Here is a 15932-nt window from a genome sequence, read left to right as displayed (position 1 = left end):
TCTCGTGGCTGGCCATCTCACAGAAAGCGTTAACGGTAGATCAATTGCAGTGAAGAGGCACAAATAGGTGCATGCTATGTCAAAAAGCTGAAGAAACCAATCCCCACTTGTTCATACATTGTCCGACAGATCCCTTTGGGATGCCCTGCTACAACTGTTTCAATGGCAATGGGCAACCCCCAGAACCATTCCCACCCTTTTCTCCACTCTTCACTCAGGTCCCTGGGGATCCTCTGTTCTTCTACTGTGGAGAGCTTCCATAGCAGCCTTGCTTTGGGAAATTTGGAGAGAACGCAATAATCAAATATTCCGGGGACAAAGTTAAACAATTGCTGCTATGTTCGAAAGGATCAAAGTAGCAATCATATTCTCAGCAACCGACCACAAACGCTTCAAGGACATTCCTCCTCGGCCTTCCAATCACGATTTACTTTTCTCAATACAGCAGACCATCTCCCGCGCCTCTTTGTGGAGACCACCTGAGCCTGGTTGTGTTAAACAACTTCGATGGTTGCTCTATTGGCAACCCCTGTCCTGCAGGCATCGGTGGCCTCTTTAGAAACCATGAAGGTTCCATTCTGCCTCTTTCTCGAAACACATTGGACACTCAGACTCACAAACAGCCGAAGCCACTGCCTTACTCAAAGGGCTCAAATTGTTCAATAGAGCCTGGACCTCTCACTAATCGTTGAAGGTGACTTGAGCAATGTAATATCCTGGGCTTCTGGTACAGCTACCTGCCCATGGTCCCTAATCCACATTTTTGACGTAATCTCTCACTTGAGTCGGGGACTCTCGATCACTTGGAAACATGTATACCAAGAGAGCAATTCATCCGCAGATTCTCTTGCCAAGGAGGGTGCTATTATCACCACTGGCTGACCACTTTTTTGCATATTCGGCCAACACAAACCTCGGACCTCCACCGTTCCCCCTTACAGTTCTAGTGTTTTTTCTCTCCTCCCAAGGGATTTTTGTAAGGTGCGTCCTAGATTTGGGACACCATTAACGCTGTAAATAGCCCCTGAAGTCTTAGGTGGCGCAAATCTTGCATTTTTACACGCCAATATGTACAATGTTAACCTTACCAAAAAAAAAAAAAACGTGAGTCCTTTGAACCCTACGTACTAGCAACAGGCCAATTAGTGACTGTTTAAGTTAAAATGGGCACACTTAATATTTATATAAGTGTACACTGCACTCAGCCTCACCCATAGGGCGAGTCCGATTAACTCGCCCATGTCCGAGTCCACTCGGGCGAGTCACGAAACAATGGTTATTAGAGAATCCATGACTACTACCCAGGGTAATACTTATGGATTTAATATTTGACTAATGGGCACATAATTGACATATCATAATTACCACCCCGGTTAAACTTATGGATAACTATATTCTGTGGTACATATGGGATATTATAATATTACATAATTATATTATTACATAGCTATATTATAGTAAGGTGAATTACCAGGGAGTATAATTATAGAAAACTTATTATCGATGTTTTATATACACTGAAATAGTATACAGACACAAATGAACAAATATATAAACAATATTACAAAAATATTTATTACAATTGTCTGATATTTCTATTTAATGTAGCGACTGTTACTTATTATTTATAATATTATAATGAAACATATAATAATTCAATATGCATTTATAATAGTATTCATTATACATTATAATAACCTATAATGTAGTTGTAACCATAATATTATAAAAGAAATAGTTATAATACTGTAAATATTACTCGCAATATTAGTTATTACATATTTTACATAACATATGTATTACTATTATCAAAATAATATCGCATAACCAATAGTATCTCTTACTATATTTAAGAGAGAAATTTTACGGTCTATTTTGGTCATTTTATTTCCATTGAGCCATTCTTTTGATATTTGTTTACAAGTGCATGTAGGTGAGAAGCATACACGCCCAAAGTTTGAGCTCAAACCGAATTTGTAGAAAAATACTTATAATTCAAAAACTCATACACTCCCAACTCTCCGATCATGATCAGACGGTTGGGAGGTGGACCAAAATTACTGCAGGAAATAAGGTCTCAAGCTATTGATAGGTTTTTCCATGAGTACATGTGTGTGTGTTTGTAGTGCTTTAGATAAGAGAGAGCACCATAACAAACACCTAATAAGATTAACATAATCAATCAAGAAGTGTACGGCATCCAATGACATATCTAATCATTTTAAAAAACAAACTAAAGAAAATAAAAGTAAGTGTTACAAACACAGAAACAAGAGAGTACAAAACAAACCTTGTAAGATGGTCAGGATCTAAATCTCCCCAATCTGTTTCTTCAATAATAGAAGCCACAGATTTTATCCTCTGCTCATACTCCAAAGATTCTAGAAGGCCCAAATCCTCACTTAGGAGGGCACCTCCATCCGTAGAGAGGACAACCTATTAAGTGGTAACCATTCAATAATGAGATGCTATAAAGAATAGAAAATAGAAAATGCAATGAGCAGGACAAGGGAAGTATTATCACAATAACCAATTGCCTTATTGCACTGTCTATTTCTTCATGAAAATCGATGTCTTTATAAACACAAATGGCAAGTAAGAGAAAATACATATGATTATGAACCAATAAAACTACATCATAATTTGCAGAAGAACAAAAAGATGCTGCAGAACTCACCCTGCCATTAGTAATAACAGCATTTGTCCCATACTCAAGACCTAACTTGTATAAGAAATGTGCCACCTACAAGGCATTGGAATGTGAGACATGTTTGACTTCTAAGAATTGAGACTAAACTACTTTCCTTTTCACAATAGTAAAACTAAATAATCACAAATAATTATAACCAGCTATGTAGAAAACATAAATGCAGCATAAAACAGATCAGCCTTATGAACATTGTGAGATACAAATTTAAATACAAATAAACACAGAGGTAACAGAGTAGTTCCCAGGATTCCATGTAATGTAAAAAGACTAAAGTTGAAAGTAACAAACACGAGTGAGTATGCAGTCATTTCTCGTCCTAGAAGATGTGTATAGTCTTTACCCATTGGTGAATATGACTATTTGCAAAGCAACAGTAGCGGAATCCTCGAAAACTAGATGCTCACTACCAGATAATCAAAGATAAATGTTCTCAAAAATGTGCTTTGTCATCCCAGCACCACACAAAGAATACAAGCTCACAAACAGAACAGAAATCTGTTCGAGGTACAAAGACCATTGCAATAGCTCCACTAAATTATGATTCCCCATCACATTGGCCAACCTATATTGCATCTCAAGCTCTGTAGAGTAATTCTATCAAATCAATTGGACCACCATAAACATGATAATTTCTTCCCAAAATCTCCTAAGCCCACTAAATGGCAACATACAATGAATCATGACCTTGCTAAGTAAAATCAGCCAAAAGGCAAGATTGAAACTACAGGAGGTAACAGAGTCTGCTTGTCAGTCACTTTGAATTAATTCCCTTTGCACTATTGGAGGACTACTTTTCCAGGGCCTGTCAACATAAAATTTGTGGCTAAATTTTGGGTCTTAAGTTTGCTGATAACAAGCAAGGAAAGCAAATTACCAAAAAGGCTAATCAGAAAACAGCATCCAATAACAGAACCAAAAAATATAATAACCCAGATTACAAGAAAATTCAGCCATACAGCACAGCCATGGTAGGGTACCTTCTCAAGCGAAGGACTGCTATAACATAGTGCCACATTGCATGCCTAGAGATTTGAGTGCCACTCTCAGCTTGTCTAAAATATAAGAGACCAACAATATATATTACAAAAGCACAAGTGCACCACTAACAATCCCTTCCTGAATTTTACTCTAAGAAGAATCAGCAAAGATGACTAACTAGAAATAAAATCAACACATCAGGAGACAATGTAATTTTGAAAGATATATACAAGGCCTTTTAAACATGCAACATAATGAATAACAGTTGCTCATTTCATAGAGATTCCATGCACATATCTTCTTTTTGTATGTTTTTATCAACTGCCAGAGTGTAACAGAGAATAATATTAACAATTGCAAGAATTTAGTTTTATTGACATGACCATAGAATTAAGTCGAACAGAATTAAAGTTTTCACACACATTCACAAAACTGAAGGAGAAAACGATAAACCTTTTCTAAATGGCTCTTCATAGAATCAAGAGAATCTTCTGTTAAAGAGGATCTATAAGCTTCAGGCCGTAAACCATTTGCCATCGCTAAATCCGAAATCTTCTCAATAAGTAATTCAAATCCTTCAGCATCTAGAAAGGGAATTTCACTCTCATAAATGGAAAAGAGTTGATTAAGAAACTGGAGCGCATTTTGATGATGGCTGCATCAAGATATCAGAGTAAGCCATAAGCAAACTAAACTCAGCATCAAACCAGATTCAGAAGTTCATAATAGGTAATTTAAGTAACAAATTAGCAACCATACACAGCAAACTTAATAACATAAAAATGATCTTTCAGAATAGGATGGAATGACAAGAAAAATCACAAATGGCACCAACCCAAACAGAGATGCAGTAACTTCGTATGCTTTAATTAGAAGTAGAGAAGGTGATCTCTTTGAAAGCGAAGTGCTATTGACATTAAATAGCACACCAACTCGAGCCCTTTTGGAGCCTTCAATCTACATAAAAAGAGAAGTCCCACTTAGAGAGCAGAGTGGACATACCAATTTTTTAATGAGAAACTTAACCATAATATACGTGTGTGCGTGCTTGCATCTGTATATCTATAAAACAGACCAGGTAATGCAATCCCTGCCGAAGTAATTTCACCCCCTTTCTGGATGTAATATCAACAACAAGAAGATGAGTGACAGGCTTTAAATCATCCATAGCTGAAAAAGACAAGACTCAAACAGATCACACAAAAACCCATATGAATCAGCATGTCAATTGAGGCAATATGAAACGAAGTGTTGAGATGATGAGGAATACTTACTTTCAGGAGAATGCATGTAACAAACATCCAAGATCAGTTTTTCACCCCTGATAACAGCTGGAGTCAATTGTACAAATCTTTTTTGTTCCTTCCCTTCACCAGTAATCTGCAAACAATTCATAGCCAAAAACCTTTGATGGGTGCAAGCAACAATAAAGTACTTGGAAGGACTCCAATCGTCACTTGGCAATGTATGGGTCAATGGATAATCGCTGATAACCCTCTAATATTTACTTACTTCTGGGTTGTATCGATTATAACCGTTCTCAGAAAGCAATTTGTCCAAGACATCTCTGCGTGAATCTATATGTCCATAGTAAACTTGTTCTTGAATTCTGGGGAGCTCTTCATTCATGGCATTTATGGCTGCATCCTGGTCCACAATGGAGTTAAAGAAGCAACAATATTATACAAATTCCCAAAGACATAACTTAAACGGACATGTTCCTTTAGACCAACTATTAACGAACATGTTAAGTTGCATTTATATGTTAAACAGTATTAGTAGTGTGTGCCCACTAACTTGGCCACTATCACTATTGCATTCCATAAATGAAGACTGAAGAAATACAATTGGGATTTTCTTTGTGATTGATGGAAAACATCTGCTCATGAAAGAAAATAAGAATGGTCTATTAATAGAACTGAAAACTTAAGGGAGACGCAAAAAGGAGATGTAAAAGAGCATATCCATCCACCAACATTCCACAAAGAGGATTTGCTGGACAAGCCTAGGAAATATTTCTGCGAAGCATTAATGACAGCATAGTTTACTTTTACAAAGTAACCTCACAATCATACCTCATTGGACTCATAGACAAGCCCATTCATCAGGAGACAAGAGCCTAGTTTTGATAGTCCCAGCTTGAACACAGAAAGCGTGGATTCTTCAACTTTATCCATGAAGACAGTCTCCTTTTCAAGTTTTAGTAAGACATCATTTGGTGGTGATTTAACCTTTGATCTGTGAAGAACAAAAATACACTTGTTCATTACACAAACTAACAGCTCAAGACAATCACAAATTCCACATCCATTCCAGCGCGCACTCAGTTTGAGCTGACTGCATGCCACAACTTTGGAAAGAAATTTAAAAATCTGAAGAAAGGAAAATCTGAACTTCGTGTCAACAAGAAGAAAACAAAGATCATACACTAGAGTTTCAATAAACGCCCCTTCCACTTGATGTATTTCAAGCGTTTCATCAGTAAGAGCTTCAGAATCACTCCATAATTTATACACCTGCAAGCCATTCAAAAAAAAAACTCAGGATTTTAACATATATGTACAACTTTTTCAGATGACAAACTATTAAGTGAAGAACAGAATTGATGTATTTAAGGACATGCTTGACCACCCTTCCATATGGGAGAGGCAGGGAGTCTCCCTTTCATTATGGAAGGCCGTCCTTCCATTAAAAATGATGGAAGGCGGCCTTCCAAAAATGGCCCCTTTTTAACATTGAGAAAATGCAGAGTGGATGGCTGCCCTTCCACAGGCATGCTTCCATGAGGCATTTTCAAACCTGGGAGTGGAAAGCTCCACTCCCACTTCCAGAAAATTCCCATTACAAAACATACCCTAAAAGATTAACTTAAGCTGCAAAAGATTTATGAACACTTCAAAACCTTCATTTAAGAATTTAAAGAAAAAAGGAAAAAGAAAGAGAGAGAGAAAGAAGAACGGAAACTAGTGAACCGGTAAAACAACCTCATCATCCATCCAGGAAAGAAAATTAATGGAGAAAACACTATCTTACCAAGGATAACAACTGTTTAGTTAAATAACCTATGAAAGAACAAATCAAAGAGAAGAATGCAAAACTCCACAAGAATCAATGCACATACATTTCTTAAAAACTCGAAGGCCAACGTTGTACCATAGTTTTCCTCAATGTAAAGGAAAAGGCGTATAATCTGCATTTAAGCACAAGAGAATATCACAAGCAATAACATTAGACTCCAAACAAGAGGAACAGTTATGAAAGAAAAGAAAGTCAATGGCTATGAAAGCAAAGAAAGTCAATAAATACTAGAAAGAAAAAGAGAGAGATTATTCAACATCATCAAAAAGAGGTGCAAAACAAGGTAGTTAGAGAAAACAGGCCTAGGGATATTCCACTTCAGGAAGCATTTAAGTGCAACTAAAACAGCAGCTCTAACTTCAGATCCCAAGGGGGTAGAGGTTCACTTTAAGGATAAGCAGGGCAAAGTGAAGAAGGCTTTGGCAAACTTATCAAAGTAGTGGATTCCACAGACACAGAAGCTAGGGCTATATTTAACTATCGTAGGTCTGTAGCAGCCTCCTTAATTAGCACCAAAGGGGACTCTGTCAAGAAGATTACCATGCTATCCAGTGCTTCACGGGCCATGAACAATTATTGCCGTACATCAGAATTTAGATTCTTGTACAGTAGAATAACTCTCTTCATTGAATGGAAATTGCAACAGAATTTCTATTCAAAAATTGCTACCCTTATGTTCCCTCAGACACTTATACCTAAGATCCCTCTGCAACAGGGCATATGACAGATCAAACAAACAGATCATCTAGCATATTTAAAACTTTCCATGTAGAAGCTTAAAAAATCTACATGATTTCCAAATGGTTTTCAATGAAGAAGCATGCACAAAAGGGATTCATCTTGAAGCAGTAGATAGAAGGATCTATCATGCTAGAAATCTCTGACAAATACATTAACTGAGAAGTAATTATAGCAAGGATATCCATGGACACCTTTTTTCTGGGACCCTCATAGTTCACTAAGAACAGAAAAGGGCACCCAGGCTTTCATAAATTTATAATAGCAAAAGTAATCAATAAAAAAAGTAAGCTTAAACAAACTAATACAGAGAAATATGACAATGAAAGTTGGATATCAAAAAACTTCAGAAAAATAATAGCAATAATATTATTGTTATTGTTTCACATGCATTTGGAGTATAGAAAATAATGACAATATAAAACACATGTTCTCCTACTAGAATAAAATACTCTTAGAATAACAATAGCAATAATATAGGACCTGTAAACAGAAGAAAATGCTAATTAGTGTTCACAATTTCACCCTTCAAATCCTAGCACATCATTTGAATCTGATCCACCTTCCAAATGTCAACGACTTCTGGAGGCATGAATGCATCATGAAAGAATCTTTACTATCTATATTAAAAGCATAGTGTACACAATTTTTTTTGCTGTCTGAGACAACAGTTCCAAATTAAGTATCCTCAGGGACAATGTTTTAAACATCAAAGCAGTGGTTCAGACTTCAGACCAGTCACCCACCAATTCCAAGTTAAACTCGACAATTCGGGAGTCAGATCAGCGAGAGAGAGAGATTTGGGGATGAAAAATGGAAAAAAAAATTGCAGAGGCCAATCCTTTAGCAGAGAAGGTAGCCACCTTCAAGGGGCCCCCACCAACCCCGACGAGTTTTTTCCTTTTAGCATCTTCGTCTGGTTTTAGTGTCTCTCCTTCTCCTTTTCATCTCTGATCCCCTTTTCTTAGCTCTACTTATTACTCTTCTCCTGCCCTCTCCTCTCTCTTTCACCCCCTCTGCACCCCAATCCCCCCCTCCTCCTCCTCCTCCTCCTTCTCCTCCTCTCTCCTTCCATTCATCATTTATTTTCCCCCTTCTTGCTTCATCTTCTGTTTTGCGGGCATGACTTTTCCAGGTCTGGGATCTCGGGTACAATGTTTGCCTATCTCTGAGGGCTGCCCCTTCTAACTTTCCCACAGTGGCTGAGCACCCAGCTTGTGGGTAACCTCCACCCATTTTTGACACATGCGCTCCTCAAACATGTGCCTTCTCTCTTCTCTCTTTCTTTTCTTTCTTAACTTTTATATTTTGTACAGAGCACCTAAGACGTCGGCTGCTCTCGTACGCTAGACTAGAGTGGCTAAGCAGCAGGCTGTGGGTGGATTCCACGCCCTTTTTCACACGCACTCGTCATATGGTCTTGTCTCCTGTCTCTCCTTCTTTCTCTCAGTTTAAGTTCCTATATAATGCATCCCCGCCTACACAAGAAAATTGTTGATAAAACTCCAAAATAGCACTTTTCTTTAACCCAAGTTTCTTTTTCTCTCTCATGAAATATAACAAAATTTTGTGGTAGCAAACATTGTCTATAGCACACCCAACCATGTCGACCGCCCTCTCTCTTGTTCTCGATCATGTCTCTCCCTCTCTTAATCTCTTCTCCCACTTTCTCTCACCCCTACCCCATCTCTCTTCTGTCAAGTATCGCGGTCTCCCATCTCTCCCTCCCTTAATCTCTCTCCTTATTTCACCCATTCATTTCTTCATTTCTGCCTTTTATCTCTGTTTCTCTTTAACTCTCGTCGCCATAGGATACTAGTTCAAGTGGCCCAACATGTGTGCAGCCAACCAACCCCCTTTTTTCAACCTTTTGTTCATGCTAGAGCAACTTTTTGTATAAGAGCACATGGCATGCGTGCTGCCCTACTCTCACTACTTGTGAGAACCTTTGTACTTATCACTATTTAGTAATATGGTGCCACAATTTTCAAATTAAAAAAAAAAAGAAAAAGGCAAAAAAAAGGAAAACAAGTACTTATCAAATCAAATGTTTGATTTCATCTAATAGGAGCTATAAATAAAAATCAAAATCAAATATTAAATTAAAAACACAAAATTAAAAATCACAAATCAAGCTCAAAATGAAAAAGTAAACCCTATTTTTCATCATTCAATTTCATATAATAGGAACTATAGATTCAGAAAAATGATTTACATTTTTTGAGTTCAAAAAGATCAAAATCATAATTTCTTGAGAGAAAATAAAGCAGAATGGCAAACAAGATTCGTGTAGCCCACCCCAAATAGTTGTGATAAGGCTCGGATGATGATGATGAATCAAGAAAAATTGTTAGGGATTTGGTAGATCAATGTGACAGGAACATTTTATGACAAATTTGAACAGATTAAGTAAAACAATGAGAAAGAAATCAAAGATTTTTTTAAAGGTTTTTTATTTTAGGTTCCAAAACTCCCGAAATTTAACTCGATTTCTTCTATTTTACTTTTTAGTTAAAAATTGGTTGTATATAAAGGAAAGAGGGCTCAAAAACTTGCATTTTTACACTAAATACATGATTTTTGATGAAGAAATGAGAAAGAACCATTGAAAATGGCGAATTAGGGTTTTTCTCCAAAACAACCTTCTATTTTCAATTGCCCAATTCCTTGGGGGACTCAGGTAGGTCCCCTGAGACAACATGAGTGTTTCCAATTCGGCTAGGCAATTCTTTAAACACTGCCCAGGACATTGCAAAACATCCAATTGCACATTAAAAAGGAAGCATGCTCTTTTTGTCATTATTGTACAACTTGGAAACAAACTATTCAGTTCAGATACTTGGCCCCTTTTGTTTCACAAGTCAGAACTTCCGTTACGAATATCAATAGACAACACTAAGTAGGCAGACTGATTAAAAACACACTGAATTACATAGGCTAGGATATCAAACCAACGTTAGAATAGTCTCCCTGCACATTTAACAAAAAATACCAGCAAGGATGGAACAAGAGAGCCTTTGTATCACAAGAACATTCTGCCATGTAGGCTTGAAACAAGAATAATGTAATTGACACAGATATTTACTTGACCCTCAGAAAAACACACATGTAGCTGCTTGGAGCATTTTTCATGTGGATGTTGATGCTAGGAAATAAAGCGATTCTGGCTGTGGGCACCGAATAACTCAATCTACGTTTTGTAATCAAGAAGTTCAATTAGACAGTTTTATTGAATAATTTTGTATTCCTGACCTAAGAAAGTAATTGACTTGGGCTTTATTTGGACTACTTAGCTAACGACTGAACTCATTGGGGCGGAAAAAGCCCTCTTCAACACTACGCTGTTAGTTGAGGCAAGCCCAGAGTAGGCTGCTCAAAGCTTCAACAGCAAAACTTCCTTAAACAGTCGCAGGGAATATGTCTCACAGAACATTAGTAACATTCCAGATGACCGAGGCAGCTTATTCAATACATCAAAGTCTATGAATACAATCCCATAAGAGAGATTTTATAGCAACTACATCTTCTAAGGTTAAAGGTCAGCATCTAGAGTTCAATGTGGACTAATAACTATGAGTTTCACTAAAGGAAAACCATGCCATCATTTTAGATTAGCTTGGAGAATTCCAGTATTAAAAGATTTCTAAAGGAATGCGAAGATTCCCTACTGGTCACCTCAAGCAGTGGTAATCTTGGTTAAGATTGGGTTCAACTCTAGTCCGTCTCATAGTTACCAGAAACATTGAAGCAATGTTAATGGAAGCAGCACATGGAGGTGCAAAGAGGTATTAGGGATACCTAGGACACACCAAGATAGAAATAGTTTTATGTTTCGGATTGCCATGATGCACAAGGTTCCTAAAACTAACAATCCGATCACATTGCAGTATTGCAGCCAGTTTTGTTCCTTCCTAGACCACATCTATCATAACACAACGGAAAACAGAAAAGCAATATATAAAAATGTAAATACTGGAAAAAAAACGAAGAAATACATGGCTCATATAGACATGGTGCAATGCCCAAAAAAGTACGCATTATATAATGGGCTACCAACAAACCAAATAGTTAATCCCCTGCATCAAAGAAACTTACAGAACAACACAATTACTAGATAGAACTTGAGCAAAGAAATATAACTTTAGGTGTCAATGGTCAAATATTCAATTACCAAACTACCAATATCTTCCTTCATATCACTTTGACACTTCTCTCCAGAACAAATGGGAAGTTCACCCTCGTTGTCTTCAATTTTTGTGCTCAATTTTGATGAAAATAGTATCACTCCAAATCTCATAGGAATATGGCTTTCATACATAGAGAAAATTAAGTTGATGGACTGCACCAGAAACAAGAACACCAAAAGTCAGGCTCACATCACTCAAGCAATATTATATTGGTATCATAATATACGGGCACTACAAGTCAAACCTAAAGGGCAATGGAAATAAACAAACAAAACAGCACAAAACGACTTGCCTCAATTCCTTTAATTGTAGAAGGATCAACTACATAAACAGCATGGAACAAATTTTTGCGAATATACCGCATTTGGCCAGGGAAGACAGGCATCAATAGCTGCATCAAGAAAGTAATGACATAAATTTAGGTAAAAATCAAGAGAGAGCCATAAAAGAAAAGCAAACACTAGCAAAAAACCATTAAGAATGAGACCCATTTTCTTGAGGTCCCCAAAAAGTCCATTAGTGAAGCTCTCAACCTCATTCAGATTGCTTCGCCATCTCTTATACATTGCATCCTCCTCCAAGTTGTTGAGATAATGTACATGGCTAGAACGAAAATCTACACGAAATCCATTAGATTCAGAATGAGGTGGCGATGACAACAACTTCCTTATGGAACTTCGAGGCACCTACAAGCATATATACAACACTATCAGCTCACTTGCGAAATTGCCAAGTCAGGAATGTGAACTGCAACCAAACTTGCACAGACAAAAAAAAAAAAAAACATCCCACTGATAGAAGATAAGTTATACTATAACCCAATGGACTATGAAAAATCACAATCCACTTGGATCATGATCCTAATGGCAAGTCCACTCTCTCTCCATCACCGGCCATCATTTCATTGGATGGTCATAACTCCAGCACATTATGATTCTCTATGCCATATTAGCAAGAGTGAACTTTCCCGGAATAACACTTACGATCAAAAGCTCCTCTACATATTAAACTACACAAAAAACATATAGGTAAACTGAAGTGCCTGTACACACATGCGCACAAACACACATCATCTCAAAGTGTGGTACCCATTGTGCAACAAGTGATTTCCCCAAAGGCATGCCTCCTCACTACTACCATATTAGGCTCAAAAGCACATATACAGAAGCATAAATTTTACCTTGATATTAAGAAACTGGTCAGCCAAAGATAATTCTTTATGTATCAAATCCATTAACCTACAAGGACACCCCACAATGTATGAAATGAGCATTAGTATGTACTTACATATCATTGAATAGCAGTCATCATTAAATAATCAATTTTATTTTTAAGAAGTAGGAGTTTTATTGATGAAAAAAAAAATTGCACAAAGCAAGAGTACATCATTAAAGTAATACTAAAACATGAATGGAGATGGAAAAAAATAAAGTAACAGAAATCAAACAAAACTGCAGCAACTTGGAAAACAAAATGGCATAACTAGACACATCAAACGACAATGGCATCCTATGATCACGAGCAGGAATACATTGTCAAAATTGTAAAATAAAGATACGGAAAATATCTCAAATCATAAAAATGCCCCACACCATCAATGGATATATCCAAAATTCACTATTAATAGAAAGAACCATAATGACCTTACTCAAGAAATCAGGTTTTCAAATTATTTGGGTTTCCGAAAATGAGTAAACTATTATTATACTGACTATGAACCATATTCTAGAACATACAGAACCTAGAGAATTGATATGAACATCCGCAACAAGTCCATGTAAGACTACGCATCAATTCCCCCTGAATAGGTAGGTAGCATTGGGAATTCAACTCAGTCACAATTATGTCTTCACTACTCATGCCCCAACTCAAGCAAAAAGTACACTATTTGTCCACCAAAACTTGTGGATAAAACTGAAGTATAAGGTCATCCTTGTTGTAATGGACCCAGATGTACAATTCTAAGAGATGGCGTGAGGAGGTAGGGCAAAGATTTTGCAGACCCAATATGTTGGCAAGAAGAATTTTGAGTAAAATATTCCAAAAGCCAAGATCAAATAGGCCAGTGTGCTGTTAGTGTCTGTCACGCAATCAAGTTGATTTGCCTCAAGGAACTCATCTCTGCCCCCCTCATTTCATCAAGGGCACTGCTCTAATGTGAGGTTAGCCCATAGTTAACTAATAATTGTCGCATCCTTTGCAGACTGAGGAATTACACTGGTTTCAATGTACACCAACCAAAACTTATCCATCGTACAATATATTGCCATTCGTATTAGAACCAACTATTCAGTCATGGACATGGAAAGAAAAGATGCATCTATATCTATACATACAAAAGAATACCAATAGAACTAAAAATAAGAATATAATTAATGTAACAGCCGAGCTAGCCTAAATGGAATACATAGATCAGCAAGAATTTCTACAGCCAGCAGAGATGGTGTAGAATAGAACCACAGTGAATTCAGAACAAGTTCTCAAATATGTGTACTTAATGACACATCAAATTAACCTAAGAATCAGCAAGATGCTAATTAGAGAGAAAATGCAAGAGTTATGGAGAAAGATGAGGCAAGAGGAATTTATAACGATTTGATTGTAGTCTCCAAACTTTTTTTTCTCTCACGCTTCAAGCTGTAAAGTATTACTTTTCTAACAAATTATATTATCAAAAAAATTATAACAAAAGAAAATGAAAGAGATCATATCACAAGCAAAAGATCGATAAAATTGCTAATAACAAAGATTAACAGTATCAATGGAAACGGCACCAACTATGTATTTTGCATCTAACCACAACATGCATAACATTGTCCCAAATAAAAATATATGTGATAATAAGACAACAGAACATGATTCTTCCATGAAAGTGGCATCTCACATAAAATTCAAGACGGGTAAAGAGAATTACAAGTAAAGGTCAACATCCTCAACGTTGATTAAAGCTCCATTCAGTGCCATTAAAGACTTCCCAGGTGGAACCATTCGTTGATTTGCTAATATTTCATCTTTCACAGAGGCATTGAGCTGCCCAAATTTGACAACAAACAATTACTCATATGTTAAAAACATTCTAAAAATTAGAGAAAATGAATTTATTTGGATATCACCGCAAAGTATGAAATTTGATAACAAAAAATATAGCAACTTAAGTGGCGAAAATGACCTTCATTCGAGATAAAGAGGAAACAATGCTAGGAAAATTTTGGCTGATTTCTTGCATCGACTGCAAGGGGTCTGACGCATGAACAATTCTCTGAGCTGTTTGATGCCCCAAATCTATTTCAAAAGGTAAGTTAATAAATAAATAATAAGCTTGAAACAGCTATTCAAGTTAAAGAAAGAATTAAAGAATGGAAAGTTTAGTAAGATTTTAAATAATGTCTAAATCTTGTAAATATATGATATTGAATGATTACCCTTGAGTTCCCACACATCCAGAGTATCTGAATCAGATACTGTAGAAGACAACAAAAATTCCCTAAAAGCCATTACTTCCGTAGTTAGATCAGGCCTGCGCTCCTGCATATTTACAAACGGTATAATGACCAAAACAAATGCAAAATATGTAGCGATAATCAAAAAGTTAATGCACTTGAATAATATTCCAATGTGAAAACAATGGCATCCTATTACATAGTGATCATAATAATATCCCATGTTTCAAAGTTATGGTTTTTTTCAAGTACTAACCAGGATCTTAGAGAATATAAACCCCCTAACATCTTGGCTGAGATCTTCAGTGCGAGGATCTTCCAGAGTGACACCTGAAAGAAAATCTCAACCAGTCAAATAGGGAACTGGAGACATGGAGAAAGATGCCCAGATATGCATGCATTCCATTGGAATAGAAAATTAATTCACTGGATGTAATCCTCTGAGCTTATGAATCCATTGAAAACACAAGCCATCAACAGGTCATTACTGATAAAACAAAGGCTTATCAGATTATATAAAAAACTATCCTGCCAAACCATAGTAGCTTCAAACTAAGGTTATTCTTTTCCATCTGAGAACAATTGAGAGTAGTGCCGTGTAGTTTCACAAGTAAACAAAGCAATTCAAAAACCAGGCTTATCCGAGTCTACTCGCCCAACTCACTAAGAACCAGCACCCTGCTAATGAAGGTTCCAAATGAGCCCGACTAGGCAGGTCTGAGTTGGACGGAGTCTGTCCTGGTCTTAAAAAGATCAGCTAATACTTTACAAACTGCAGTTTTCCTAATACAAAACTCGCCG

General features: G+C 36.8%; 1 protein-coding gene across 2 annotated transcripts in view; it reads right to left on the bottom strand.

Annotated features, from left to right (window-relative positions):
* Window positions 1–15932, bottom strand: part of EBS1 (EMS-MUTAGENIZED BRI1 SUPPRESSOR 1) — a 60254-nt gene that overhangs the window by 15049 nt on the left and 29273 nt on the right. Inside the window, exons 5-22 of one of the 2 annotated variants that reach the window (XM_011630342.3) lie at window positions 15388–15461; window positions 15114–15216; window positions 14861–14973; window positions 14606–14721; window positions 12872–12929; window positions 12225–12377; window positions 11984–12082; window positions 11676–11843; window positions 6810–6878; window positions 6116–6204; window positions 5764–5926; window positions 5201–5335; window positions 4963–5068; window positions 4764–4858; window positions 4524–4645; window positions 4142–4343; window positions 2678–2743; window positions 2291–2436 (exon numbers count right to left, since the gene is read on the bottom strand). In XM_011630342.3, the coding sequence (XP_011628644.2) occupies window positions 2291–2436; window positions 2678–2743; window positions 4142–4343; window positions 4524–4645; window positions 4764–4858; window positions 4963–5068; window positions 5201–5335; window positions 5764–5926; window positions 6116–6204; window positions 6810–6878; window positions 11676–11843; window positions 11984–12082; window positions 12225–12377; window positions 12872–12929; window positions 14606–14721; window positions 14861–14973; window positions 15114–15216; window positions 15388–15461 (2077 nt within the window). Of the gene's footprint in view, window positions 1–2290; window positions 2437–2677; window positions 2744–4141; window positions 4344–4523; window positions 4646–4763; window positions 4859–4962; window positions 5069–5200; window positions 5336–5763; window positions 5927–6115; window positions 6205–6809; window positions 6879–11675; window positions 11844–11983; window positions 12083–12224; window positions 12378–12871; window positions 12930–14605; window positions 14722–14860; window positions 14974–15113; window positions 15217–15387; window positions 15462–15932 lie in introns of those variants that run through there. The other variant, XM_088850880.1, reaches the window with a different exon arrangement.

This window comes from Amborella trichopoda, chromosome 11, assembly GCF_054954075.1.
Source record: "Amborella trichopoda isolate Santa Cruz 75 chromosome 11, AtrichopodaSantaCruz75HAP2 v2.0, whole genome shotgun sequence".
NCBI classification, from domain to species: Eukaryota; Viridiplantae; Streptophyta; class Magnoliopsida; order Amborellales; family Amborellaceae; genus Amborella; species Amborella trichopoda.
Note: the sequence above shows the minus strand (reverse complement) of the source record. Positions and strands in the feature narration are given on the sequence as shown.